Source organism: Rhinolophus hipposideros (genome assembly GCF_964194185.1).
Source record: "Rhinolophus hipposideros genome assembly, chromosome: 18".
In the NCBI taxonomy this organism is placed as follows: Eukaryota; Metazoa; Chordata; class Mammalia; order Chiroptera; family Rhinolophidae; genus Rhinolophus; species Rhinolophus hipposideros.
In genome coordinates this window covers 1,027,280-1,053,275 of record NC_138064.1, presented here as the reverse complement: position 1 = coordinate 1,053,275, position 25,996 = coordinate 1,027,280, and the positions used below count along the sequence as shown (strand labels likewise).

The following is a 25,996-nucleotide window of genomic DNA, read 5'->3' as shown; positions in this document are numbered from 1 at the left end:
ATGCAGGAGTGTGTAAGAATTGCCGTCCGGATCAGTTCCTATGAGGGAATCCGTTCCCTGAGCCCAAGCTCCCTTCTCTGTAAAGTGCAGATGCCACATGTCCGTTTTCTCAGCCATAAAACTGTGGGGGCAGGTAGCTGTCCAGGGTGTCTGTGCGGGAGCAGGAAGTGGTGGCTTTGGAACAGGAAGCTGGGCAAATGCCGTCTTCCTATGGACTGAAGGTAAACACGGTGATAGCACTTTCTCTTTGGCTTACTGTTAGGTAAATATAAATTGCCGGCTGCTTTTTAAATGAAAATGTCACTTGAATATCATGGTCCCTCTGGGTGTTTGCTTTGCCACCCCCACTGGTGATGACGGGATAAGCCTGGTTTTAGTGACTTAGTGGCTGGCAGGACACCCGCTGGCTGCATGTGCTTCCTGGACAGCAGGACACTGACCACCGTGCTCAACAGTAGCGATGGGAAGTGACTCGCTGTGTGTGTGGGGGGGTGCCGTCCCCGGCCCCACCCGTGTGGGCAGCAAACAGGTGTGCCCACTGCCTCCTTCAAGGCGTCTCTCAGTTGTGTTCTAAACCCCCCCCACCCTGAGCAGCACCCAGCCCGTGGCCCTGGTTTCGTGGACGCAGGATCCAGGCTTCAGGTGGGCATTTTGCCTGCCTTCCTGGTCCCCGGGTCTCTGGTGGCTGAGCCCAGTAGCCCCCTGACCCAGGGCCACTTTTCCCACAGTGGCTGCATGGCGGCTGTCCTGTGTGTGGCTTTCTCCCTACACGGGGGGGCGGGGGGTGCCGCCTCCCTCTGGCTGCTGGAGGAGATGAGTAGGACAGATGTGGCGGCCCAGCCGGCTTGTCCCTCCCTCCCCGCAGGGTGGACAGCCTGGTGTAAATGGACCCGCCTGTGCCCGGTGGAGCTTTGGGGGGAGGCCTCCCCCTACTCCATCACCTCTTAGGGTGGAAAGCACAGAAGCCTTTTTCTCCCCTGATGGCCCTCCATCGGCCGAGAACCTTCCAGCACCCTGGGCCTGGCACTTTGGACGGTTTGGCCGTCACTCCATGTGACACCCACACTCCAGATGTGACCTTGGGACTCACCAACCTGCGTGGGTCCTGGCCAGGACACCTGGGATCCCATTTCTGCCTCTGTTACCTTCATGGAGCGTCTGCTGTGTGTCAGACGCTCGGGGGGACATTTGCCCAGAAGGTCACCTTAGCTGAACATGAAGAGCCTGGGGCTGAGAAAGTGAGGTGACTTCTCAGGTCACTCAACATAAGCCGCTGTGGCCGGCCTGGGTGTCCATGGCCGTGTACTCGCCGATGTTCGTGAGTACGGCTTTGTTGACGCTGCTCCTCAACTTTTCGTTTGCCGTGTTTCTAAGTCGCGAGTGACTTGTGCAGGAACACCCTCCCGTCATGGAGCGTGGCAGGAAATTGGGGTATTTAGTGCCCCATGTTTCAGACCCTGCTTGGTATTGCTGGGCCTCGGTGCCTCGTTCATTCTCAGAACGACTCAGTGAGGTGGGCGTCAGGGGTCCAAGCGGGGGCACCTTCCCCAAGGAGGCCTTGTCCCTAATGGAGGAAACGACCGGGGGCCTTGGAATCCAGGTGCCCTTGGCCAGGCCACTCAGCCCAGCCCCAGCACTGCATGAGCCAACACACGGTCCATACGTGGCTCCTGCTCCCGTCCTCTCATTCTGTCCTTTTGTGTCATCGGTGGCCATTGTCCAGGTTTGGGAGCAGGTGGCCTGCGTCCTTGCCCACTGAGGCCGCAGTTGGTAATGGGCTTGGGGTGTGATGCCCCTTCGGCACCGTGTGTCTTGCCCTCTGACCCACTGCCGTTCGTCTACATCCTGTGCTGAGGACCCCTCCTCCATGTGCCATTCCCCTGCTCTGCAGATGTCACCTGAGTGCCCTGAGCCCTTCCAACAGCTTCCAGAATAGTGTCCTGTTGGCTCGCTCTGACTGGGCTGCCTGGTCTCCCTAAGTCCCACAGCAGCATGTGGGCCCTGAGTGTCCCTAAACCCTGGTCCCAGCTGGAGAGGACAGGTGGCTAATGGTGGTACCAGCAGGACCCGAGGACGTCCCTGACTGACTGCAGGGCCATCCCTGTGCCTCGATGGTGTTATGCTCTGTGAGGGTCTTTGTCTGCTGGGCAGGGTGCCTTGGTGCCACCTGGATGGCTGGGACGCACGAGGCAGGAAAGCCGTACTCGGTGGCCGTGCCTCAGCCCTAGCTGTGTGCCTGTGGTGCCCTTTGCCTGTGAGGTTCTGGTGGCAGACGCTTCTGTTTGTTGTGATGACTTAAGAAGTGAGGTCTGAGGTTCGATTCGTACACAGACTAAAGAAAGGGCAGGCAGAGGGGCCGAGACAAAGGCCTGGGAGGCCGAGCTCCCTTTATCCGTGTTTACTTAGCTGATGACACATGCGGGCAGACTCCGAGTTTCCTGGAAGGCAGTGTGAAGAGGAAGCCACGTCACTGGAGAGCCCCTTATCAGCAAGGAGGGAAGAGCCAGCCGGCAGAGAAAGCTCTGAGCGGTCAGTGTACAGGGTGCTGACTGCGTCTGGCGTGGTCCCGCCCAGGGGGAGCCCAGGGGCTGTGGCGGGAATCCGACCCAAGCCTGAGAGCAGCCCCGTCTGGACCTGTGGCTCTAATGCAGCACTTAGAAATGCAGAGCAGCCCGTGGCTCACCGCCTCTTTGTGTTCCAGTCGCACAGCGTGTGTGGAACATGGCCTGCTGGGGGCAAAGCAAATGCATCACGGTTTGTAGATAACAGTGACCATTAGAGATGAGACAGGTGGCCCTGTACGACTGAGTGACACGTGTGTGCCAGCCGTTTCTGTAGATTACATGTATGTGTCCATCACCCGTGCACGCTCCCACGCACAGAATATGCGGTGATTACACGCTTGGGCTAGGTCAGGGCAGGTCCGCCCTGGCCGTGACACTACATGAACCGTGGGACCTGGCCCCGAGTCCTCTCACTTCTAGGCGCCTTGCGGGTCTCTGTAAGGACTGAATGAAGCAGCGCTGAACGTGCCTGGCTCTGGTTACGGCACAGAAAACCCACGAGCAGGAAGAGCCTGCTTTGTGCCGTGAGCCCAGGAGGGCGGTGTGGGGCCTCTCCTGCTCTCTTCATCACCGTCGTCTCACCAGCTGCTGCGAGGGAACCAGTCCGGGCGGTACTGGAGCACGCCATCTGCTGTGCCGCGCCACGGCTCCGTGACAGCCACTTAGGGGACCTCAGTTCTCGTCACCCCTTGTTGGGAGGCATGGCGGGTGTCAGAGTTGATGGACAGACCATGGTTGCTGGGCGGTCGCTGGGCTGACGGCAGGGTCTTTCAGGACACGCAGGTCTGCGGGAGGCCCGGCTGCTGTCTGTGGACCTGTGAGGCAGCGGCGTGGTTGTTTCCCGTCTTTGCCTCCCATGCACTTTCCAGGGGAGCTGGCTCCTATCAGCCAACGGAAACTCCTGCCTGGGGGCAGGTGTGGCTTTGGCTGGGACTCCGTGGAGTCCGCTGGTATGAACCACCCACACAGCCTGGGCCCAGGGCCTGGGAGCGGCGGCCTGGCTGGAGCACTGTCTCAGAAGTCGGCTCTTTTCAAAGTGGCCTCTGTCCTTGAAAGAGTCCCTGCCTTCCGGGGGGCAGGGCTGCACCTCACTGGCAAGCCTGACTGGCGGCCACACACGTGATTCTTTGCTGGGCTGCTGTGGTTTCGCGCTGGAGGAGAGGTTGTCTAACAACCGTTTCTGAAATTTGAGTCGGCGTTTCCTGAACTCCTATGGCTTCACTTCTGTTTACTTAGAGTGAAGACAGTGGTGGTTTCTGTGGAAGGTGACAGTCGGCGTCAGGTTACAGAGTCCGAGGCTGGAGTTTCCAGACTGAGGTCTGTTCGCTGCACCTTTGTGTCTGTGCACATGCCTGGTGTTGGTGCAGGCATGTGCATGCATGGGCGTGTGGAGTGTGTGCGTGCCCAGGTCCCATGGAGGACCTCTGTGTACGGGGGGCTCATGGAGAGGATGGAGCCGGGACGCCGAGAGGCTCGGTCAGGACGGAGGGCAGAGCAGAGACACGACCCGGTCGCACAGCTGGAAAGGGGACAGAGCTGTGGAGTCATCTCTGCTGGAGAGCCTGCCCTTCCAGCCCCGTGCGACACTGGCGGGTCCCTGTTTGCGGAGGGGGGAGCGCCCACACTGGCTGGTTGTGCATCTGCGTGGCACACACACACTGACAGGAATGTCCCACGCTTCACAACTTGGGGGAAGAAGGGCGGCGTTTGGGAAAATCTCAAGATGAGTGGAGAGGTGGACCAGGCCCCTGTCCCCACGGTTCTCTCGCACCTGTGATCCCGACACACCAGCCCCTCGAGGACAGCTCAGAGCTGGCCGTGCCCCCGGCTGGGGTGACGCAGTTCATTACTCAGCTCCATTTCTCAGCTGCTCACTTATTACAGTTTTGTTTCTTCTCAGAGTCCTCCGTGAGGTTGGGGATCCCAGTAAAGCTATATGGGCCCCAGTGGAGAGGAATGGAAAGCCAGAGTCCTGAGCTAGCTCAGATTTGCCTTTCTGTAACTCTGCATTTCGCCCCCTGAAGATGCCTCTTCTAACTCTCCCTGTACTCGTGACTGTCACTTGAGTGGAGCGGAATACGTTTGGAGAAGGAGGACAGGCCCTGACCATTTTCACAAATGCACAGCTGGCTTTCGTGAGAGAATGACGCACAGTGGAAAGGAGCTTGGATATGGACAAGAATTCCGGAGCCCTGTCCTTACCTCTCCAGAGGATGTACCGGCAGGACTGGCGCGTGGCCAAGCTCACAGACGACGGGTGTGAGGGGCTTGTGAATGTGCAGACGACGGGAGGGCGTTCATGGAGTGTTTGGAAGAGAAGCCTCGGGCATGTGGCTGGGCGTGGGAGGTCACCAGCAAGCCTGAGCTCCCCAGGGACAGGCCTGCAAAGAGCTCAGTGCCGACAGAGGGGCCCTGGGCTGGTGTTAAGTCAGCGAGCCCCTCCGGCCTCCCTGGAATGGGCAGGGCAGGGCCCGGGCCAGTTCTTGGAGGTGGCTCCTTGTTCCCAGGTTACAGGAAGGGGCTCTGACCTCTGCCCCCAGCCTCTGCCTGCAGCTGCTGCCAAAGGTCCCTGTGTGCCTGCCCTGGGCCCAGGTTTCCCAGGAATTCGGGCACCTGCCCTTTCCCTTTCTAACCACAGACCAAACTTTGGTCCACACTCTGCTTTGGTTTCACCATCCCCTCCCACGCCTGAAATAACATCCGGCCTTTCGCTTTTGTTAGCGTCACGGGAAGGTGGCCCGGGTTTCTGGGAGAGGCCGCATGTTAAGAGGCCCTGGCAGCATTGGCATCTCCTTCTCAGGAACTCCTGGTCACCTTTCCTTACGTCTGAGTTCACTGACCTGCTGAGGAAGAGGGGAAACCCTCCACAGACCGAGGAGAAAACCCACTCTGGTGAGCCCCCTCCCCCCAGCCAGCCGCTCTTCGTGGCCTGGGCCCGATCTGCCCCAGGCACAGGGCCTGTGTGGGGAGCACCGAGGGCACCGTGCCAGCTGCACTGGGGGAGCTGGGACCCTGGCTGATGGGGGGCCTCGCTGCTGCAGGCGGCACACGCTCACCTGCCTGCTGTGTCCCCGTCCTTGGGTCACACGTCACTCCCTGCCCCATTCATGTCCAGGTGTGTGGTGTGCCTGGCTCAGCGCTCCCGCCACCGCCACCCTCGTGTGGGCTTGGGGGCAGCCCTTGGCCTGGGGCCACCACGCACAGGCCCTCTGAGCTGACTGCAGCCAGCTTGTCCCAGGGAAGGGCTCTCGGGGTGTTTGGCAGGGATTGACTGTCCCCAGGGTGGGAGTCTGCAGGGGCTGAGAAAGGGGTGGAGGGTTTTCTTCCATAACACTGAGCCTGCAGCCTCCCACGTGGGACATGTGGCCCTGGAAGGCTGTGGTTACCTGCCACCGTACTGGAATAGCAGTAACTATTGAAGGGGAAAATTGAGTGCTTTTTTAATGCCCATCATCTAGACAAAGCCATCGCGTGACGCGGAGGCATGACAGTCCAGACAGAGGTCAGGCGTGAGATCGGCACAGCACTGCAATTACCTGCGTGCCTCTACCTGCAAGAGGGGCCCCTCATTAACAGGCCCACACAGCAGCACCCCCACAGAAGGAGTCTCTGCCGGGATCCAGCCCAGGGCTCTGGAGCCAGGTCCCTCTCGGGTTCCACATGGCCTAGGTCTCCAACCTTCTCCTTTCTCAGCGGGTGTGATGCCTGCAGTCTCCTAGCCCTGACGGACAAGTTTGTCAGGAAACCAGGGGCCTGTGGCAGTTTTGTTTGTCAGCTCATCGAAAGTGCCTGTGAGCTTTTTGGGAGGTCTCCCCTTCCTCTGTGGTGGATGCCAGGCCACGGGGTACCTCCCTTCTGAAACCCAGGCACCCCGGCAGCTCAGGGCCACACGGCTGCTGCCCCACCGATATTTATTCTGCTAGTGCATTTACAGCAGGTTTGTCTGCAATATTTACTTTCCCTAGAGGATGAGGGAACACTTCTGTAAAAAAAGCAAGTTTTGTCCCATTTGGAGACTTATCTGTACAGAAAGAACGAAAAACTGTGTGTGGTTGCCTGGGCCTCGCCCATTTCTGTGGACAGGCTTTTCCGCCAGCTCACACTTTGTTTCCTTGAAATGGGATCAAGAACATTCCCCACCGGCCCCTCCTGGGGGCGCAGGAGTGTGGGGAGCGTGGTGGCCTGTCCCCCTGGGTCTCAGGAGTAGGTCGGAGCCAGGATGACCCTCTGAGTGCAGACGTGGCCTGAATCCAGGTGCAGCAGTGTCCCCTTTGTGACTTTGGGCTGAGACATTGTTTTCTGATGTATACGATAGATGTCAAAAAGTAAATGCAAAACTTCCTTGGTTACCTTTGGGAGATGCTGGGGAAAGCGCTCATCCTGAAAACTGGTGAATAAGGAAAAGCAGTGGGGCGTTCCACCTTCTCTTCTTGTACTACCTGTAGCTCCGTTTTATGTAATGGGGAGTTCCAGCTGACAGGTGTTGAAAAAGGGATAGGTACCATATGCCGTGTTTCAGATGGCTGATAACTGAAGGGCTGGCTCGAGGCTGTGACCCTCTGTAACCTCCATGGGGGGGTCATGGGGCCTCCCCGGAAGCACAGGCCACCCATCGACCGAGCCCGTTGCAGAAATCGACCAGAATGACACCGAGACCAGACCCAGCTACCGCTTACAGGAAATGCAGTCTCTGAGTGATCGCAAATGATTTTGCGGGTCAGCAAATCCCAGAATGTGGAAATTCTACTGGTCATTTGAAAAAAGAACCCTGGTCGTTTGAAAGTAAATTGCAAGAGGAGCAGGAAGAACCTGCACTGTTCAGGCACTGGAGAGATGTCCGACTTTCCTTGGATTTTGAAGCAGATAATCAGACTGTGAAAACACCAAACCAAAGCAGAACAGACAGGGCGCATCTGCAGTTGTCTCCCATTACTCAGTGGCTCGGGGCTGGCCTGTGAGTGGGGCGTTCCAGACACTGACATCTGGAAAGACGTTGCGTCTGCCTGATGAAGTGTTTCACTGGAAACCTGCTGAGTTCATCAGCACACGACATGGCGCTGATACCTTGTTTTCTAAAACAGCAACATTTGCTCCATGAAGCCTGTTTTCAAACAGTCCTTCTGCTCAGAGGGCTGTTTCACCCTGGCCAAGTGCATTCTTACCCTTCCTTGGGGCAATCACACCCCCCGTCCCGGATTAATTTGACTGATTGCTCGGGGGAGAAATTGGGCCAAGTCGCACACACACATCCTGAGTCAGTGTAACAAAGAACTTCGAAGAACTAGGAGCTGAAAAAGATTGGATGTGAATGAGGTACTGAGCTCCCTGTCCTTGGGGCTATTCAAGTAGAGGCTGACAGCGTCACGGCAGTGGTCTTTTCTGACGGTGGCTGGGAGATTGGGGGACCGAGTGAAAGTGACAGGGATGTTTCGACGAGACGAGTGTCGTGCATTGTGGCACAGTCTTTAGCACAAACCAAGCAGCGAACAAATAGTTGAGATCAGTGGTTCTCCGTGTGGCCCGGGACCAGCGGCGTCTGTGTAAATCTGAGAACCCGGACGCAGATTCCCTGGCCCCATCCCAGACTGTTGACTCAGAAATCCCGGGCCCCCCAGGTCTCCCTTTCCATAGCCTTGGAGGCGACTGTGACGCAGGCTGAAGTGTGGACACCTGCTGTAGGAGTTGTCTTCCTGGGTGGCGCCCTGTCCTGGGGGCACAGGGACGCCCGGGGATGCTGGATTCTGCAGCCGCCGGGATTGGGGTGCCTCCCTGAGAGCCCGGCCTCTTGGCCCATCCTCATTTCCTGGTGCTTCTCTCGTCTGCCTTCTGCACAGACGACCGTGTGCTCCTCTTGTCCTTCCGGCTCTGTCTCGGAAACCCTCCATGCTTCTCCATGCAGGGTGTGGGCAAATCGGGGGACTCGCAGCGGGAAATGGAGCTCTGGGTAGGGTGCATGTCCTCAGAAGGAAGTGTCGTTTGTGGCCTGGGCGTCAGTCTGCCAAGGCTCAGCTCCCGTCTGGGCGTGAAGAACCTAACCCCAGTCTCGAGCTCTTCATAATATTATCAGGACAGATTTGTGGGGGACGTTAGAAATGGGACGTTTTCTACGGTGAGTCAAAGATGGAATGATCCTCAGGATTATATGGGTTACGTCACAGCCGAGCCACACAGTTTGCGGGCTTTGCATTCGCAGATTTGCTCACTTGCTGTGCTGTGTTTAATCCCCACACCGGCACTCACTGTGCTGCCCGCTCAGGCACGGGCTGCGCAGGACGGCGGACGACTGAGCCGCTCGCCACTCAGGCCACCAGATGGGGTCAAACAGGCGACGGTGCCTTCTTGTGTCAGCTCTGACAGTGAACAGGTGTCCACTGTTCAAGTTACTCGGTGCTGCATTTTCTGCATTTTTGTGCTTTTTCCTGGTGATGTCATGGGTGAAAATGGCCCCTGCTGTAGAGCTGAGGTGCTGTGTGGTGCTCATAAGTGTGACCAGGCTGTCCTGTGTTCACGGTGACGCTTTAGAGCATGGTGATGGGTGACTGTGGTGGTGAAGCCGTGGCCGGTGACTAGGTATTGACTGGATAACAGTCGGGTTGGTGGGCTGTTGATTAGGGTCAGTTGACCACCAAGAACTTTTTCCCTGACCTGCCTATTGGAGAGGACAGACCCCAGCCCACTTTCCTGTTACCCACCCTGTGACTCTGGTGGCGACTCAGCTTTCGACCCTAGAAGTGGGGAGCAGGAGGGGCCAGGCCCAAAGGGGTCGTGCTGGAGCGCTGACGGACAGACGGACGTCCTGGCTTTTGGCCACGAGGGAAGTCGGGACGTCGACGTCGAGGTTCACCCTGCTGGAGCAGGAGCTCGGACCCCGAGTCCCAGGCCTACCGCTCCCCGGCCGTGGGCTTTGCGGTGTCTCCTCACTTTGCCAGGCCTGGGCCTCAGCTCACTGTTGGCAAAGTGGGGACGGTTAGGGTCCCGGCTGCGGGTGAGGCTGTAAGAATCCCGAGAGGGTTTAGGGACACTGAGCACTGCTCAGGGCTGAAGTTGCTCTAAGCGTTACTGTTTTCCCTGTGGTGACAACACTGATAAGCAGGACGGTTGCTTGCGTGTCACATGCCATCTATTTGCTTTCACATTCAGTAAAGCCTGTCCCTTAAAATGATCAGAGTCAGTAGGTGGTTGTTGAACTGGGATATCGGTTAACTTGTAGAATCCTAAGACATGTTTTTTTAACGTTAAACTTGAGCATTTAATTGTGTCTGAAAACAGACGGCAGTCACCGTCTGCCTGTGAGTTCCGATCAGCGCTGCCTTTGAGTTCTGTCTGGGGACAGGGGTTCCCCACCCCTTTCTGCACAATGTACACACACGATGAGTCCTCCAAAACTCCCTGTCTGGGCTTCCTCAAACTGTTAGGAAAGCTGCCGGCGGCTTACAAGACAATCCGACCACATCAGCCCTGATTTGCCCGCGTCTGACAGTCCTCTCCAGAGCTCTGGCGACCGAGCCCTCCCCCAGGTCTCAAGCGGGTGGGTATCTATGTCCACGGCAACAACAGAGCTCTTTCTTTTTAGCTCGCATGTTGTTGGTTTGCACAGAATTTCGTTAAATTCTGACGGTAGCCAGTGCATGTGGTGTGGACAGGTTTGGGGTCTTGGGGGACCCCAGATTCATGGAGGAGGCAGCAGAGGATTGTGGAGTGTGGCCGCTGGCCCCCGGCCTCCAGTGAGTGGGGCTCGGCTGCGGGCCTGTGTCCCCGAGAACGGATGGCGTGGCCAGCTGATCGGTGATCGGGCCGCGTCACAGACCACGTTTATTCGGTGAGAAGCAAGGCAAGATGGAGCTGAATCCATCAGCAGGCGGCAGGGCTGGACCTCACTGTGGCTGTTGCAGCCACTCCCACGACAGGCACCGTCCACTGTCCACTCTGCATGTGTCTTGTCTTTTGTTGAATGCCATCCCTTGCCAGGCGGCATTAATTCCACACTCATGGTCCTCTCCTTCCCCCCTCTCTCATTGCAAGTTTCCCAAATGTGGGGAATCTGCTGTTTGTGCTTTTGCTTCCGACACCCACAGTGGGTCTGCATACACAGGAAGTGCTGGGAAAAACGACTGTTAACGTTAATCGTTCAATAAATGAGCTTTCCCGTGGATGCACCTGGTCTAGTCTGGTCTAATCTGTGGATTCCCCGATGTTCCGGTTAATCCGAAGGCCTCCTGTTCAGAGCCGATGCTGGATCAGCGTCAGCGGAACTGGAGCCAGCCTGACGGAGGAGCTGCACAGAGGTCGGCTAGCGGCTGCTCCTCCTCCCCCGCTGACATTTAGTAGTTTCCATCAGATCTTTCTGAGCATGTCACCCATTTCCACCTCAGGCTGGTTCTCCCCGGCCTTTTTGTGAAACAACTTCTCATATGGAGCTCCTGGTGCCTTTTCCACTCCACACCTGTGTGTACCCCCTGTCCCCACACTGTGTCCGAGCCGCACACAGTCAGCACTTACTTCCTGGAGAGAGAGAGACAGGGCACCCGGTGGGGCTGGTGGGTTGTGGGCGAGCACCTCTGAGGACAGACACCTCTTCCCTGAGGCCTCTGGAGCGCAGGAGCTGGGGGCGCGGGAGGGGTGTGGCTTCTCCTGTTAGGGGATTCCCATCCTAGGAGCACAGCCCATCTTTGGTCCAGCACTGACCCGGGGAGGGGTGGGGGTGCGTGCAGAGATGCTCTGAGGCCCGTCCTCTCCTCCCTGCCCCTGGTCTTTGGGACACTGGTTTCATGACTACCCCCACACCTCGAATCCCTCTTTAACTTTGCTAAGGCGATTCCTTCTTGAGAAAGGGGATCAAATACTCTCGGATGTAGAGGATTGAGTGAGCTCCTTATCTTGGGACCTTTGCTCCAGTCTGGTGCACGGTCCTGGAAACACGGGCTCTGCTTTCCAGGAGACGGGCCCCGGGAGGGTCTTGTGACATGAACCGTGGAGCGGGATGCACGCGTAGGTGTTTATCCTCGGGCGGCACTAAGGACGGGGGCCTGAATAGCGTTCAGGTGGAGGGGAAGCCGCGATCGTGCGGGGCCGTGGCCGCCGCCTCGCTGTGCAGAGCCCTCTGTGGTGCACTGGGTGGTGTGGACATGAGGGCTGTTCTGTGTGAAACACGTGTGTGAGAGAGTCGGGCAGCTGCTTTCCTGTGTGGCTACCGGTGGTGGTCTTGGGGGAGGGAAGGCAGTTGTGGGAGGATGAGTCCATCTTCTTTTTGTGTGTCTACGTGTTCTAAATTTTCTGCAATAAAATAACTTGCTTTTATAGTAAGAAAGAGAGTACTTTTTATCTGTGAAAAGCCCCTGCAGGCTCCCAGAGCTGGCCTCCCACGAGGAGGTGGGACCCTGGTCTGCGGCTGGGGTGAGCGGCTGGACGGGTGCTGTGCCCCGTGAGGGTCTCCCAGCCCGTGTGCCCTCCGGGGAGGGCAGGGTAGACCAGTCGTTCCTGCTGCACAGGGCGGCTCCTTCGCCAGCCTCCCGCTTTCTACCATTTATCTCCCTGCAGACTGATTTGACTTCGCTTTATTTTTCAAACCTTTATTTTATTTTGTTTCATTATTATTTCCAGATTCAATTTGTACTGGACACCTGACGGCCCTGAGTGGGGGTGGGGCTTGGGGGAGATTTGTGCATCCGAGAGGCATTGCTGTTCTAAACCCATGAGGCAGCCCCGGATGAAGCCCCGGAGTGTGGAGGAAGGCAGGAGGCTGTCACCACTGGTTGGGTGAAGTGGGACGCCATGCTGTGCCGTGAGCCTGTCACGTGAAAGAGACCTGGGTGAGTGTCCTGTCCGTCTGCACAGCTGTGGGGCCTGTGGGGAGGGACAGCCGGGCCGTGGGCCCAGGACACCCACCTGGGGGGCTGTGGCTGGCACTGAGTAGACAGGTGACCTTGGACAGGGAGGTTAGGTACCCGGGGACTTTGTCTCCTCCCCTGTGAAGACAGAAGCACGTTTCGGGGAGGAGTGGGATCATGCGTGATTCCCGTGCAGCCTGTCGTGTTCCAGACGCAGTAGATAGACATCGTTTGGGGACAGGACTCGTGTGGGGTGGGGTGGGTCCGAGAAGACTCACTGGGCGTGTTTATCAGGCTTCTTTGTGCCCAGGCCTGTGTCACCTCAGAGTCGTTGGATTGGCTCTAACCTGTCAGGATGCCTTGGAGATGAAATGTTCCTTGGTACAGACGCGGGTACTAGGTGGAAAAACTGGCAGGATGTTTTGGGGACAGGCTTCTCTGTTAATTGGCTGCCTGCAGCATGTGGAGGGTGCCACTCACTACACCCGGGTAGAAGTCATTCCCCTTTTCGTGGACAAGGACTTGAGTGACAGGGTTGCCTGCTTGAGCAGGAGTGTCCTGTCCGTGGGACACAGACAGGATTTGAGCCCCGCTTGTCTCCTCTCTGAAATGGCAGTCAGGACGGTGACAGAAGTGCCGGGAGGTGCTGCTCTGGGTGGTGCTTGGGGGAGCTGTAAACCCTGGTCACTGGGTGAATTTGAAGTTCCGTGGACATCAGGAGTGTTTTCCGGTCCTGGCGGCACAAAAGCATGGTGGTGAGAGGCGTTTCTTGAAAGCTTGGTTTGGGCGGTGCTGAAGGAGTTACTCTAGGCGGGAAAATAGGGGGGAAGGGGAGTGGGGGTGGCAGGGCTGTGGAGCTTTTTGGGGTGACGGGAGCCTGTCCTTGGGAGGGCGGGGGCCGTCCCTGCTCGCTTTCCGTGCAGTGATGCAGGAAACGTGGGGGGGCCGTGGGGGGGGGGGGTTGTGCCACAGGAACGGCCAAACGCTGCAAGTCAGGGTTCTTTTCCTTCTGTTTTCTGTTTCTTTCCTGGAGAGCCTCCTGTTAAACATTGACAGCATGCCATAGAAGGGCCCTTGGAGGCAGCCTGTTTTAAAGGATGTACTCGCAGAGAGATGTGGCTGTCGTTTCCTTAGAAGAAAGGGCAGGGGAAGAGAGAGGAAGTTACTGTAGTAAATTGTCCAACATGGCCGAGGTCCTGGGAAGACTGCTTAGCTTTGTGGACGGTCTGTCACCCCGAGGACAGATGACAGTGCTGGAGGCGCTCTGACCAGAACTGCCAGGAAGCTGCTGGCTCGTGAGCTCCAGACCTGGGGAGAGGTCGGCGGGGAGCAGGACGGGCGCCGGTCGTGTCCTGCCGGCCGTGTCCTCTAGGTCATTTTGTGACATGCTTGCCCCCTGGCGCCCATAGTGTTGGTCCTGTGGGCCCTGTTTCTGACTCAGGACCACTCATGTCCTCAGCGTCAGGGGACCAGCTCTGGTTGGCTCCGTCCTTCGTTGCCAGGTCTCGCTGGCCAACTCAGCAGCTGCCAGCTCTCTCGTTCTCTCCCCTGCCCTCCCTCCTGTGTGGATGGCCTCGAAGTAAGAGCAGAACAAACGTCACGAGGCTGTGCTGCGTGCCATGCTCCATGTGCCTTACCTCCGTGCTCTGGGTTGTGTGCAGCGGTCACCCCGTCGTACCCCTGGGGAAACGGAAGCTTCCAGAGGTCACACAGGCAGGCGTGTGGTCAGTGTTTAACAGAGGTCTTCAGGGAGAAAAGCCCTGACCGGTAGCATTTGCCGATTTCCGCAGATATCTCCCATCCCGCAGCCTCTGTCTCCCGGCCACCAGGCCGGCGTGGACTTTCTCTGGGACGGCGCGCTCGCTCCCAGCACCTGGCCGAGGGCCCCGGACTGACCGGCAGACCCACTCAGGGTCAGGCAGCTGGTCTGCAGTCGGCCACACTGCACTGGTAAAATTCAGGAGCTGGGCAGGTGCCCTCTTTCCCTGAGGGGCTGGTGGCAGTCATAGGTGCTGGCTCCGAGCTCCCAGTTCCTCCGTCCTCACGAGTCCGTGAGGCTCCATTATCAACCTGCACAGCCGTGAAACTTGGGGGGTGAAAAGTCCTGCTCAGGCTCCCATTCTGCTGATGTGATCCTTGTCCCCAAGTCCCCTGCAGGAAGCCCCTACCATCCCTCGGGAGCCAAGACCCCTAAGGCATGGCACCCAGCTGCCGTCAGCCCAGGTCCCCTTTGCAGCTGCTGGTCTGGTGGGGACAGGGCTCTGGTTCTGCTGTCCTTTCCCTCTTCGCTTCACCTCTGGGTGTCAAGTAACCAAATTACATGAGTCTCACACAGGTCAGGAGACCTGTGAACCCACCGTTGTCCCCAGGACTTGAGGCATGTACAGCCACAGTCTCCTTGAACCTGGGAGCCCAGGGAGCACGTGGCTTCAGGGGAGAGCAGCCCTCTGCGTTCCCCTCCCCTGGGCCCCTGCCCCTCTTCTCCCTTGTCCGGCTCCTCATGCTGACCTTGCTCTTGTGTTTGTTTCCCGGTGTGCTATTAATTAAAAAGGACACAGGAGGAAAGCAGGCAGATGGTCACCAGGCACCTGTCAGGTTCCGGGGCGCAGGCTGAGCACCTGCCCCCAGGAACCCATAGCAGGTTTCTCTCCTGGGGGGCTTCGGGAGACAGGAGACCACCACTGGACCCCATTTCTGTGCCCCAGAGGGCAGGGCTCGGCCCCTGCTCTGTGCAACCCTTCCTGGTCTGCAGGCTCCTGCCCTATGTACAGGCATGCGTACTGCGCCGGGAGCGGGCGTGCCACTGCCTGGGGACCTCCCCACTCGGGGCGGGCTGTCCCACCTGCTGGACGGCTCCCGTGGCCACGTCAGGCCAGTGACAGGGAGAGGGTGCTGGACTAAAGGCAGGCAAGGAGCAAGGCGGTCGGAGGATCAGCTTCTGGAAGGAGCCGCCCTGGCCACGGCCTCCGCCCAGCGCAGTAAGTTCCAGCCCCCGAGGGACCGGCAGCGGCTGTGCGTGCCACGTGCGCTCGGCCCTGGGTCTGTCTTACCGCCCCTGCTCTGTTTGCTCACGTCGTGCTCTGCAGCAAAGCAGCAGTAAAAGTTCCCCTGAGCGCCGCCAGGGAGCTGGCCCCGCCAGCTGCGTCCTGGGGGCGGCCGCTGCCCGCCAGCCACTCTGGGGGCATCAGACTTGACTGTGAAAGCTGTGGGGACACCCCTTCCTCTTTGCCTTCATCAGCCCCCTCATCCCATATGGTTCAGAGCAGCCGACACAGCTCAGGATTCGGAGGCTTGGGTAACAAATAGCCGCAGTCTGAGCCAACCTTGCTTCCCGTTGAGCGTGGGGGCAAAATGATGTTATGTTCGTGTCCTAACTTCAGCCGGGTGTATTTTTCTGGCCGTTCATGGGAATCCCGCTCACGTTGGGGGCTAAGGAGACAGCTCAGGCGTGTGTGCAGTCCTGGTGGTGACTTTGCTCCTGGGTTCTCACCCGGAGGGAAAGACGTCTCGTTGGAATCTGACTTGGAGAAGCACTTCCCTTGTCTAATCTTTATCCCCTGGCTGAGAATGGTGGTGCTGCCGCTTCGGCTGCTTTCCGTGTTTAGGAGGCTTGTGGGGCACTTGCAGTTCGGGCCTGTCCCTGCCTGGTACCCAGATACAATGACTGAATTCATAGCTGGTATTTGTTTAGCACAAATTACTGGCCAGGTGCTGTTCTTAGCCTCATACACGTGTTTCCTTATCTAATCCGGCACCACCCACTTCCCGGATGAGGAAACTGAGTCACAGGGAGGTCGAGTGAATTCCCAGAGTCACGCATCACGGAAAGCGGTGGACACAGCTTCAGTCTCAGGTCTTAGGATTCCACGGTGTGTGTGTGTGTATGACCCTTGCACCCCACCTGCCAGGGGGTGAGTGAGTGAGTGAGCGAATGAATGAACAAATAAGTGCCTTCAGGGTTGTCAGCTGAGTGTGGCTGGTTGTTGCCTTTGAAAAAGGTTTTCCATCTGTTTTCTCTCCACTTGCCTGGGGAAACTAAAAACGTGCAGAGGTGTATCAGCCGGTCTCTCCCTGAGTCCAGCCCGGTTGTGCCTTGTGCACCTGCCACCAGGCCACATGCAGCTTCCTTGTGAATCTGGCTCTCGTTACGCAATGTCCCTTTTGTTCCTTTTTACGGAACTGCTCAGAGGGCGGGTCAGGGCTGGCCAGCCCGGCTGGGTGCAGCACGCAGCCCCGGTGACTCCAGCGAAGCCGGTGTCCTCACTGCGTTGCCAGACCTTGCCGAGGTTCCTGGCATGGCACCCATGAAAGGTCTTCCTCTCTTGGCTCCTCACCTGAAAGGCAGAGCGGGCAGGAGGAAGGGACAGCAGGGCCAGGCTTCCATCTCTCCAGCTCAGGCATCCGGCTGCTGCCCTTCCCCCGGTGAGCAGGAGCGAGGGCTGGCCTGGTGACAGTTGCCACCAGCCCCCTGGCGGAGGTCAGTGGTGTGCCCGGGCATAGCACTTCTGCCCTGCTTCTGCTTCAGCACCCGTCTTTGGTGGAGGGGGGTTCCAGGAGAAAGCATTAGCGAGGCGCGTGGTACTGCAGCCGAGTCCCACCCAGTCGGCGGTCCCAGGGGTGCAGCTGAGCCGACGTGTGGCGCTTCACCACATGGCTGTCCAGCGGTCTGTTCTTCCTGAGTCAGCCCCCCCACTTCTCACTGATTCCATGTGTTACAGCAACCTGGCCAAGGCATAGACTTATGGCTCTTCATTCTCCTGTTAGATGACAATTCTGTTTAAGCCTCTTGGGTACACTGATTGCTGTTACCCTAAAAATAAAGCCCTCTAGGTGTTTGTTACTGAAACGTATACGCCGTATCCCGTGCCTCTTAAACAGGCCACCCCAGGCCTCTGAGCGACACTTGGGCATCAGCAGGTGGTTTATTCCTTCATCCTGCAGACCTGAGTTCTGTGCAGGAGGATGATCCAGGTGCTGAGCTCCTGGGGGCAGGCAGGTGTCTTCATGGGGGGACGCAGAGCTCAGACAGGAATCACAGAGCTAATGATTTCTGCGTCATGGAGGTAGATGGGATATGCAAACGGGGAGGGAGATCGGGGCCCTTTGTGCGGAGATGCTCTGAGCTGGGAGATATAGGATCAGTGGGGGCCCTGCGTGGCCTGTGCAAAGGCCCCGGGGCAGGAGGGAGTGGACTGTGTTGGGGGAACTGGAAGGAGGGCTGAGAGGCAGGGCTGGAGAGTGAAGGTGCGCTGCGGGGCGGGGGCCGCTCGCCCAGGGCCGCATGGGCCAGGCCAGCCCCCTGCCCAGGCTGTTCCGCCTGCAGGACGTACACACGTGCCAGGCCCACTGTGTGTGTCGGGGGTGGGGGTTGCTGCTGTTGTGTCTTCTGGATGGAGCACCCCTCTGTCCCCTGCGGACGTCACACTGCCCACTGAGTGACCTCCGTCCTCACGCCCTGTGGCCTGCCTCCTGCTCCCGGAGCTGCCTGAGAATGTCGCTGTCGACACAAGGCATTTTCCCCATGGGAGTCCTGTTCCCTGTGACAGGCCTCCCTGCTCTGACGCCGATGACCCGCAGAGAAGGCTGCCACCTTCCTAGCCCATTTCATGGACGAGGAGCCGAGGCCCCACAGCTGGCGTGCTCAGAGTTCTCGTTATTCAGACTTAGAGAGAGGCCGTCATCTGAAGGGGTGGGGCTGGTGGTGCCGGGACAGCATCCTGGCTGCGTGTCATTCGGTCCCCAACTCGGCAGAGCGCTTGCCTCTCCGAAAGGGCGTAGTCGTTGCTGGGAAAGCATTTCCTTCAGAGATGCTGGGCCCAGTGTCCCGAGTGTTCTCGAGCTGCCCAGTGGTCTCGGCAAATGGTGCCTGTGGGACAGGGTGTTGAGGGCTGGCCCGCGATAGGACGGGGCCCTGTGGGGTGACGAGCTGCAGGACGGGACGCTGTGGGACAGGGTGTGCTGTGTGCGGTGACCTGCTACCTACCCGACAGGACACTGCAGAATCTCCGCGTGAACAGCTGGCCCTCCCTGCCTGTCCTGAGTGGTCTGTAAGCCCAGATGACGTAGGGTCTGTGGTCCTGGCCTGCAAAGACGAGGACCTCCGGGTACACAGTGGCCGAGCCTGAGTTTGGACCAGACAATCTAAAGAGGCGCCAGGCTCTTTGTCAAAACCTGGGCCAGTTTCTCCCCCCAAAACGATATCTTGGCCCCCATGCCATCCAGCCCAGCCTCCCCCACCCCTACCCCATGGGCAACACTAGGGGTTCTGTCTCTGTTAATAAAGCACGTTGTGTCGGCAGGTAAACCGCAGGGGCTCATTGTCCTCGCTGGAAAGATGGCCACCTGGGCTTACATCCCACGGCTGCAAAATTGCTATTGCTGTGTCTGTTGCAAATATAAAAATAACCCATTAGCTAAAGAAATAATTTCAAGCATACACTGAGTCACAAGCACTTCTGGGCAGCTCACCTGGTTCTTTATCTAGGGGAGCGAACACGCCCTCTGCCTCTGACCCGGGGACGTGTGGACTCCAGGACCAGCCAGGCTTCCAAGCGCTGGAGCCATGGCTGTCATTCTGTTCGAAGGCCCCTGCTGACTCCATCGGGACCCAGGACTGCCCGGTGCAGCCAGATAAGCCCTGGGCCGGGCAGCTGGACCTCTCAGCAGAAGCGTGTGGGTTTGGGGTTCACCTGCCCAGGTTAACCATCAACACATCGCCTGTGCAGGGTCCCTTTCGCTTCTTTTTTTAGCGCCTTTAGAAGTTGCAGGTGGTGATAAGAGCGTGCAAAGCTCCGAGGGGAAGGAGGCTGGGCCGGGCAGAGAGACCAGGGTTGCAAGGCTCCAGACACCAGGACAGGACACAGGACAAATGGCACTGCTGTCTCCTGGGACACTGGTGTCTGTCCTGAGCCCACAGCACGAGGCCTTCCGAGGATGTGGGAGGAAAGGACTTTGCAGCACACATCTAGAGTCCCAGGGCCCAGAATCTGAGAGATTTTCTTAAACTTCTTGTACCAGTTTGGGAGGCAGTGTTTCTTGTGAGTCAGGGAGCGTCTTCAATAAACTACGATGGTTTCTCCATCATTCTTGAGCTATGGAACGTGCTGTGATATACAAGGAGGGCTCTGGCTTTTGGACCCCAAAAGTAGGCATATTCTGTACCCCGAGTAAAGGCACACAGAGTGCCTTCCGTCCTGAGCCCTGGGGCGTGCGTGACCAGATGGACCCAGGCCCAGCCCCCCGGGGCACTGCTGGCTGGAAGGGGTGAGTGGCAGCAGGGCGAGGGTCGGGGGCCAGGGCTTTCTCTGCAGCCTCTTGGGGGCCCCTGGACTGGGGTGAGGGCCTCCCTTCTTTATCCCGAGGACCCTCCCTCCTGTCTCTTCCCCTTCTCTCATGTGTTCTGGCCACACTGGTCCCCTCCATGCTTCCCCAGCTGCAGATGGCCCGTCCCAGGCCTCGGCACCTCTGAGCTCCCCCTGAGGCAGGCTCTATCCACGACCACGACCACGACCACGTAATGCCTCTCCCCAGGGCCTCAGCCCACCTCCCTGCCCTTGGTGGGGCGGGCAGGGGTGTGTGGTGGTTCCAGCCCCGGCATTGGTTAGGTAGTGGGGGTGGGGCAGGGCTGGAATGCACGAAGGATCTGCTTCAAGGAGCTCGCTCTTTATTGACAAACTTACAGGAATGGATCGTGTCTGATTGTTCCAAATCAGTGCACAGCGCTTCAGTCTAAATCTGCAGGTGAAATGGAGAAATGACGGGAGGGCAGGCCGAGGCCGGGCCTTCTCTTTATAGCCTTGAGTGTGTGTGCATTTGGTTAATTATCTCTCTTTATCTACCTACACACCTATGACTCTGTATGTCATCTCTCCATGTATCTGTTTGTGTACCTCTCTATGTCACCCCGTATCTATCTGTCTGTCTATCTATCTATCTATCTATCTATCTATCTGTCTATCTATCTGTCATCTCTGTGTCTCTCTTACATCCATCCATGCAAAGAGCGATGGAGCCCAGGCCGTTTGGGGGTGAGGGTTGGCTAGGCCCCTCGGTGAAGCTGCTACAGGGAGAGAGAGCTGTCCCTTTAGGTGCAGCCTCTCTACCCTCCTGGAGGCCAGCATTTCCCAGGGCCCAGAAGTTGCCCAGGGCTGTGCCCTCTGGATCAGGAAGTGTCACGTGCCCCTGTGCTAATTCTGGGGGGAAATTACAGAGCAAATGTAAAACAGTCCCTGTGGACCTGGAAGCCAGGAGAGCAGAGGGTGTGGAAAGGCGAGGCTTTTGGAAGAGGCCCTGCTGGCTCCTCGAAACTCAGCCTGTGTGTGTCATGTCCAGAGAGGTGATGGGGCCCCCGCTGTGGGCCACAGTGCACATTCCTGGGGTGCCCGTCGCAGGCAGCTCGGCCTGGTCACAGCAGTGCGTGGACGTCAGCAGGAGGGTTTGGCCGCAGGACCCCAACGCTTCCCTGCCTCGGTATATGCTCCCCTGCTGTTTCACCACCGTGCGTTTACACACCCGGGGGAGCCTGTCGTTAGAAATGCACAGACGTGAGCTCGGAACCAGCTCCCTCTGTGCTGGGTCATCGTTGAGGGCACTGGTCTGCAGACAGCTTTGATCACGCGGCCCTCGCGGCTCAGACCTACTTGTGTTCAGTTGGAAGTGTAGTGTGATGGAACGCAGTGTCACGTTCCTTATAAATTATGTCGTGAGTTTTAATACCTCGTGAATTACGTATGTAGTTGCTAATACGTGTGTGCGTTCTTATGTGATACAGCAATGAAATTGTGAACGGGGGGACCCCCGGGCCGTGGTTCTCAAGCACAGTGGTGGTTGGGCTCACCTGGTCAGCTGAAAAGCGCACGGCCAGTCTTCACAGCAAGGTTTGAGGATGTGTTGTGACCGGTTGTCGAGTCCTAAGGGAGATGTGGCCACTAGGAGGGAGGGCGGGCTGGGTGGCCTCATGGATGTGGTGGTCAGATGGCCCCAGTGGCAGGGACGTGGCCACGGCGAGGCCGCAGGCCGCTCTCAGGCCCTGCGTGGTGACTGGGCAGCACCTGTAGGGGCCCAGGAACAGTACTGTCCCCAGTGCTTGGTGTCCACCCTCGGTGGCTCCCTCGCTGCCTGCCGTCCGGAAGGGCCGCTGAGTTCGGTGGCAGGTAGGGCCTTTCCACGGGGAGGGGGGGAGGCCTGGCTGCCGCCCCGGGAGCTGAGAGTCCATCTGAGCTGACCCAGGAGGCAGGACGCCCTCTCCCTCCAGTTACAGGATCAACTGTGTTCTAAGTGGAAAGGGAAAAATCACACAGAAGAAACAAAATGGAATAGAACATTCTAGAAACAGAGTGGCCTGATCAGCCTGCAGTCTGGCCAGACCGTTAACCCGCTGCGTGTGTATGTGTGTCATACACATGTCACGTGAGGTGGAGCAGCACAGTGGCCGTCGGGACCTGGGTGGCGTCGCTGTCACACGTCCTGCGTGTCTCCTGCCCACACGTCCGTCTCCATCTGCACAGCCGCACAGCTTCCTGTGGACACCTCACCTGGCATGTGGCTGGGCCCTCGGCCCGCTGTCTTGCGCATACAGGTTTGCGCACTTTTCTGGTCATTCCGAGGACACATCCTCTTGTCGCTAAGTCATGCGCGTCACTTCCGTGAAGTGCTTTTCCTACAGACTGATGAGCGAACCCCTACGATGTTGAATCAGTCTGCATTTCACCAATACGTTAAGAAAGCTCTTTTGTGCGTTTCAGTCTTTGCCGTTCTCACAGGCCAACAACCATCTCACTGCTCGGCGTTCGTCCAGCCTGAGCCGTCAAGGCTTTGGAAAGAGCCACCGAGTCTGTGAGCCGCCGGCCACAGCTGGGCCCGGGCGTGACGCCTGCAGCTGCAGGGAGGCCAGTCTCGGACGTGGGAGCCCTGGGCTGCACGGCTGCCCCCGGCCCCGGTCGGCCCGGTCTGCAAGCCCATCCTATGCTGGCTGAGCAGGGCTCTGACCGCTGATGGCACCATCTCGGTGCCAGAAGACGAGACAAACTAGAGACGAGTGTCTTGGCCAGGGAAGGCCAGCTGGCCAGTGTGGACGCCCCAGGGTGAGCTCCTGACACAGTCTCAGGGGAGCAACGTGTGATCCAGGTTCTGCCTCGGTTTGAGGGTGAGGTCACGACCCTGTGAGTTGGACTTGGCTTAGGCGTTGTGTTGGTGAGATTTCAGGAAAATGTCTGTCTTGCTAATCCCCAAATAGTCTTGGTCGTCGTTCTCTGTGCCTTCTGTGGGAGCCAAGGTTAGCCAGGAGCCCAAGGGGGTCACCAGGTGAAGTCGGGTGTCAGGTCCTGTCTGAGAAGGCGGCTCTGTCCACCGAGGCAGGCTCAGGGTATCCTGCTGCACACGCCACCCAGTGTCACCCCCCTGGGGGGGGGTGCCGGCCTGGGCTGGTCCATGCAGCAGGGTCTGGGGAGCAAGGGCGTTGGGGGAAGCTGTGGGGCCATCACGTCCCCCTGCCCCTCCGTCCTGATAGCACCTTGAACCTCTCTGCGCCTCAGTTTCCCCACGGACACATTTCCCACTAGAACTGCTGGGGGCATCTCCTGAAATACAGCATATGCAGACTTAGTGTATCACACACGCACACACGTGTGCACACACAGAAGGGTTCCGCAAACTCTGAAGGAATGAGAACCTGAGCTTTTCTTCCTGTTGGGTAGGCTTTGAGACAAGGAGTAGATAACAGAACTCTCTCAAAGTTGTAATTGGTTTTTTTCACGTAAATCTCACGGTGCCAGTGGTAACGGCTGCCAGTGTTGGTGGGGCACCTGCTGCATGAGGCACAAGCCTGGGGGCGTCTCCCTGCCCCCCCATGGACCGTGCCCACTCTTGGTTCATGGATTGTGCCACCTGGGCTCTGCGGCCCGAGGGCTGGACACCCTCCCAGGTGATAAGATGAGCCAACAGCTACAGGGTGTGACTGTCCATTTATGACCAAACCACGGAACAGCTGTCAGCCTCCATCCTCTGGGGTTTGTGACGTGGGGCCTGGCGGGGCGGGTGACTGCGGAGTGACACGTGTCTCGTCATTGCAGGCTCCGGGAGGTGCCTCAGCGTCTGCTTCTCTTTGCTGTGACAGGTCATCTAGGTGAGTGTCCCTGGCCTTGGGTCAGACCTCAGAGGAGCCTTGGGCATGGTGCAGTTTATTCTGCCGTAATCTTCATTTCTTTTCTGATTTTAAAAATAAATGTTCAAAGGCACTGTATGCACGTCACATTACGTCTCTGTCTCTGGGTGAGATCTGGCATTAGAAGCCGGAAACATGGGATTGGCTTTCGGTAACTATTACAGAGCCATGGCCTGGTCGTGGGAGTGTGGCTTGGGGAAGTCCCGGGCTTGAGCCTCCCGCGGGGAACGAGCTCTGTCTGTGCCTCCGAGGAACGGCACAGCCCACGGCACGTGGATGGTCCGTGATGGCTCTAGAGGCACATTGTTTATTTTTATGTCAGTATTCACAGAATTTTGACTTGATTTTTAAAAGGAATCACAACTCTTACGCGTCCATATCTGGTGCGTGAGGTGGAGAAAAAAGTACCTGCCACCTGTGCCTTGTGCCGCACGCCCTGGGCTGCCCCAGGTGCAGTCGGGGCAGAGCCCGCACACAGCGCCTCTCATAGTCACCAGCCGGCCCTCCCCGAGCGGAAGTGCCCCGTCAGTACGCAGCCGCCGGGGTCTGTCCCAGGTCCTCCCCTCTGCGGCCTCCTCCTGGGACGCGGGCCCCCCACCTGCCCCCGATGCTCCCTGACACGGACTTGCAGGCTCCTCCCGGCCTCAGCTTCTGCGCCCACCCCCCAGCCCCGGCGCTTCTCCGCTGCCCAGAGCTGCCCTGACCCCAGAGCAAGGCCCCGGTGTCTGAGCCCTGCTCCCGCTGCAGATCCTTAGGCCACACACCTCTGTCTCCTGGTTATTCGCTGCTAGTGGCCTGCAGTCCCCAGTTGTGACCGTTAAGGGCGTTTAGATGGTGCCATCCTGTGGTGACAGCACACTTAGGATGAGGGGACGGCAAAACCCCAGTACGCATCCCCAGGTTCCTGAGGCCAGCGTGTGGCCGCCCTGCAGACACGCCGCTCTCTCCTAGGCCGGCAGTGCGCGGCCCCAGCATGGAGGACGGCCGCGAGCTGGAGCTCACCTACATCACCGAGCGGATCATCGCCGTGTCGTTCCCCGCAGGCTGCTCGGAGGACTCCTACCTGCACAGCCTGCAGGAAGTGACACGCATGCTGAGGTCCAAGCATGGGGACAACTACCTGGTGAGCAAACGGCTGGGGACAGTGTGGACGCTGAGTTGCTGAGACGGGAAGGGTGCGCCAGCATCTTGGGGACCCTGAGCTGCGGGTGGGGAGGTCGGTTCCTGGTGCTGAGGAGCAGCTGCTAGGGGAGTGTTTGTCCCTCCTGCCGCCCCTCGGTGCTGTGGAGGGTTCCCTGTCCACGGTCCCCAGCTGCCAGCTGCTGCCCCGTGTGCACTGAGGGGACACCGGGGGGGAGGGATGGCCGTCCCAGCACCCGCCACAGGCTTGGTGAGGCAGCCCTTCCTCTTGAAGTGACCAGGAGGATGAGGGCGGGCGTCTGGAAGCCAGGACACGTGGTTGGAGCCACACGTGCACCTGGAGCCCAGGTTAGAGGGGGAGAGTCCCCGGTGTCCCCTGGTTCTGTCTCGACACGCCTCCCCCGCCCACCACATAGCATGGCCCGACTGCTCTGTCCCAGGTGCCATCCCTCCGGAGTGAAATCTACCCACAGCCTCTGCCCTGCCTGGGAGGCCTTTTTATCTGCCGTGATTGTCATCCCCTCAGATCACAGAGTAGCTGGGACAGGGCCCCAGAGGGCAGGCAGCCGGGAGTGGACCCTCTGGCTCGGAGCACTTAGTGCTCCCCTGGCTCCTGGTCCCCAAAGACCTGCTGCTGTCCCCCAATGCCCGTCCTCAGCGCCACCTGGCTCCAGGCAGGGAGAGCCGAGCAAAGGTCCCTGGGAGCGTCATGTCGGCTTCAGCCTCTCCGGGATGTTTTCCTTTCTCTCGGAGACCGTGGGCCTCTTCCTGGCATGTGCCCAGGTGGGGGGCAGGACGCGCCCTCTGCCTCAGGAAGGCCCATGGCCTGGACGACAGGGATGGGACCTGGGAGTCCCTCCCTTCACGTTGGGTGGGGCCTCACGGGGCCAGAGCACTCCTGCCCAGTGGCTGGGGTGGGGCCCCTGCCTTTCTGGGGACCAGGACCTCTTTGAAAACTCTGAGGGAAGACACTTATAAGTGCCTCAGTTGAGAGCCCGGTGAGCCTATCTCTTCCCCACATACGTCCCAGTGGTGTCCTGACAGCTGGACGTGGACACAGAACAGCTCTGGGACCCGCAGACCATGGCCCCGGCCGTCTAGTGGGACGCGCTTTGTCAGGCCGTGTCATGCTAGTGGGGTTCGTGTCCCAGGGTCCAAGAGGCAGCCTGTTCCACGGAGCGAGCAGTGAGTGTCCGGGCCGTGCCTAAGGCAGCCCCCGCCCAGCAGGCATGCCCCCCACTTCCAGGACCAGCCCTCCTCTCGGCTCTCCTGGGCATCCTGGACGTCCACACTCAGAAGTGACA

At 58.7% G+C, this 25,996-nt stretch overlaps 1 protein-coding gene across 3 annotated transcripts in view; it reads left to right on the top strand.

The window, feature by feature from the left end:
• Positions 1-25,996, top strand: part of TNS3 (tensin 3) — a 174,509-nt gene that overhangs the window by 56,741 nt on the left and 91,772 nt on the right. For all 3 annotated transcript variants that reach the window (XM_081079437.1, XM_081079438.1, XM_081079436.1), the window contains exons 5-6: positions 23,461-23,513; positions 24,504-24,675. In XM_081079437.1, coding sequence (XP_080935563.1) covers positions 24,526-24,675 — 150 coding nt within the window. In that variant the 5' untranslated portion in view covers positions 23,461-23,513; positions 24,504-24,525. The remainder of the gene's footprint in view (positions 1-23,460; positions 23,514-24,503; positions 24,676-25,996) is intronic.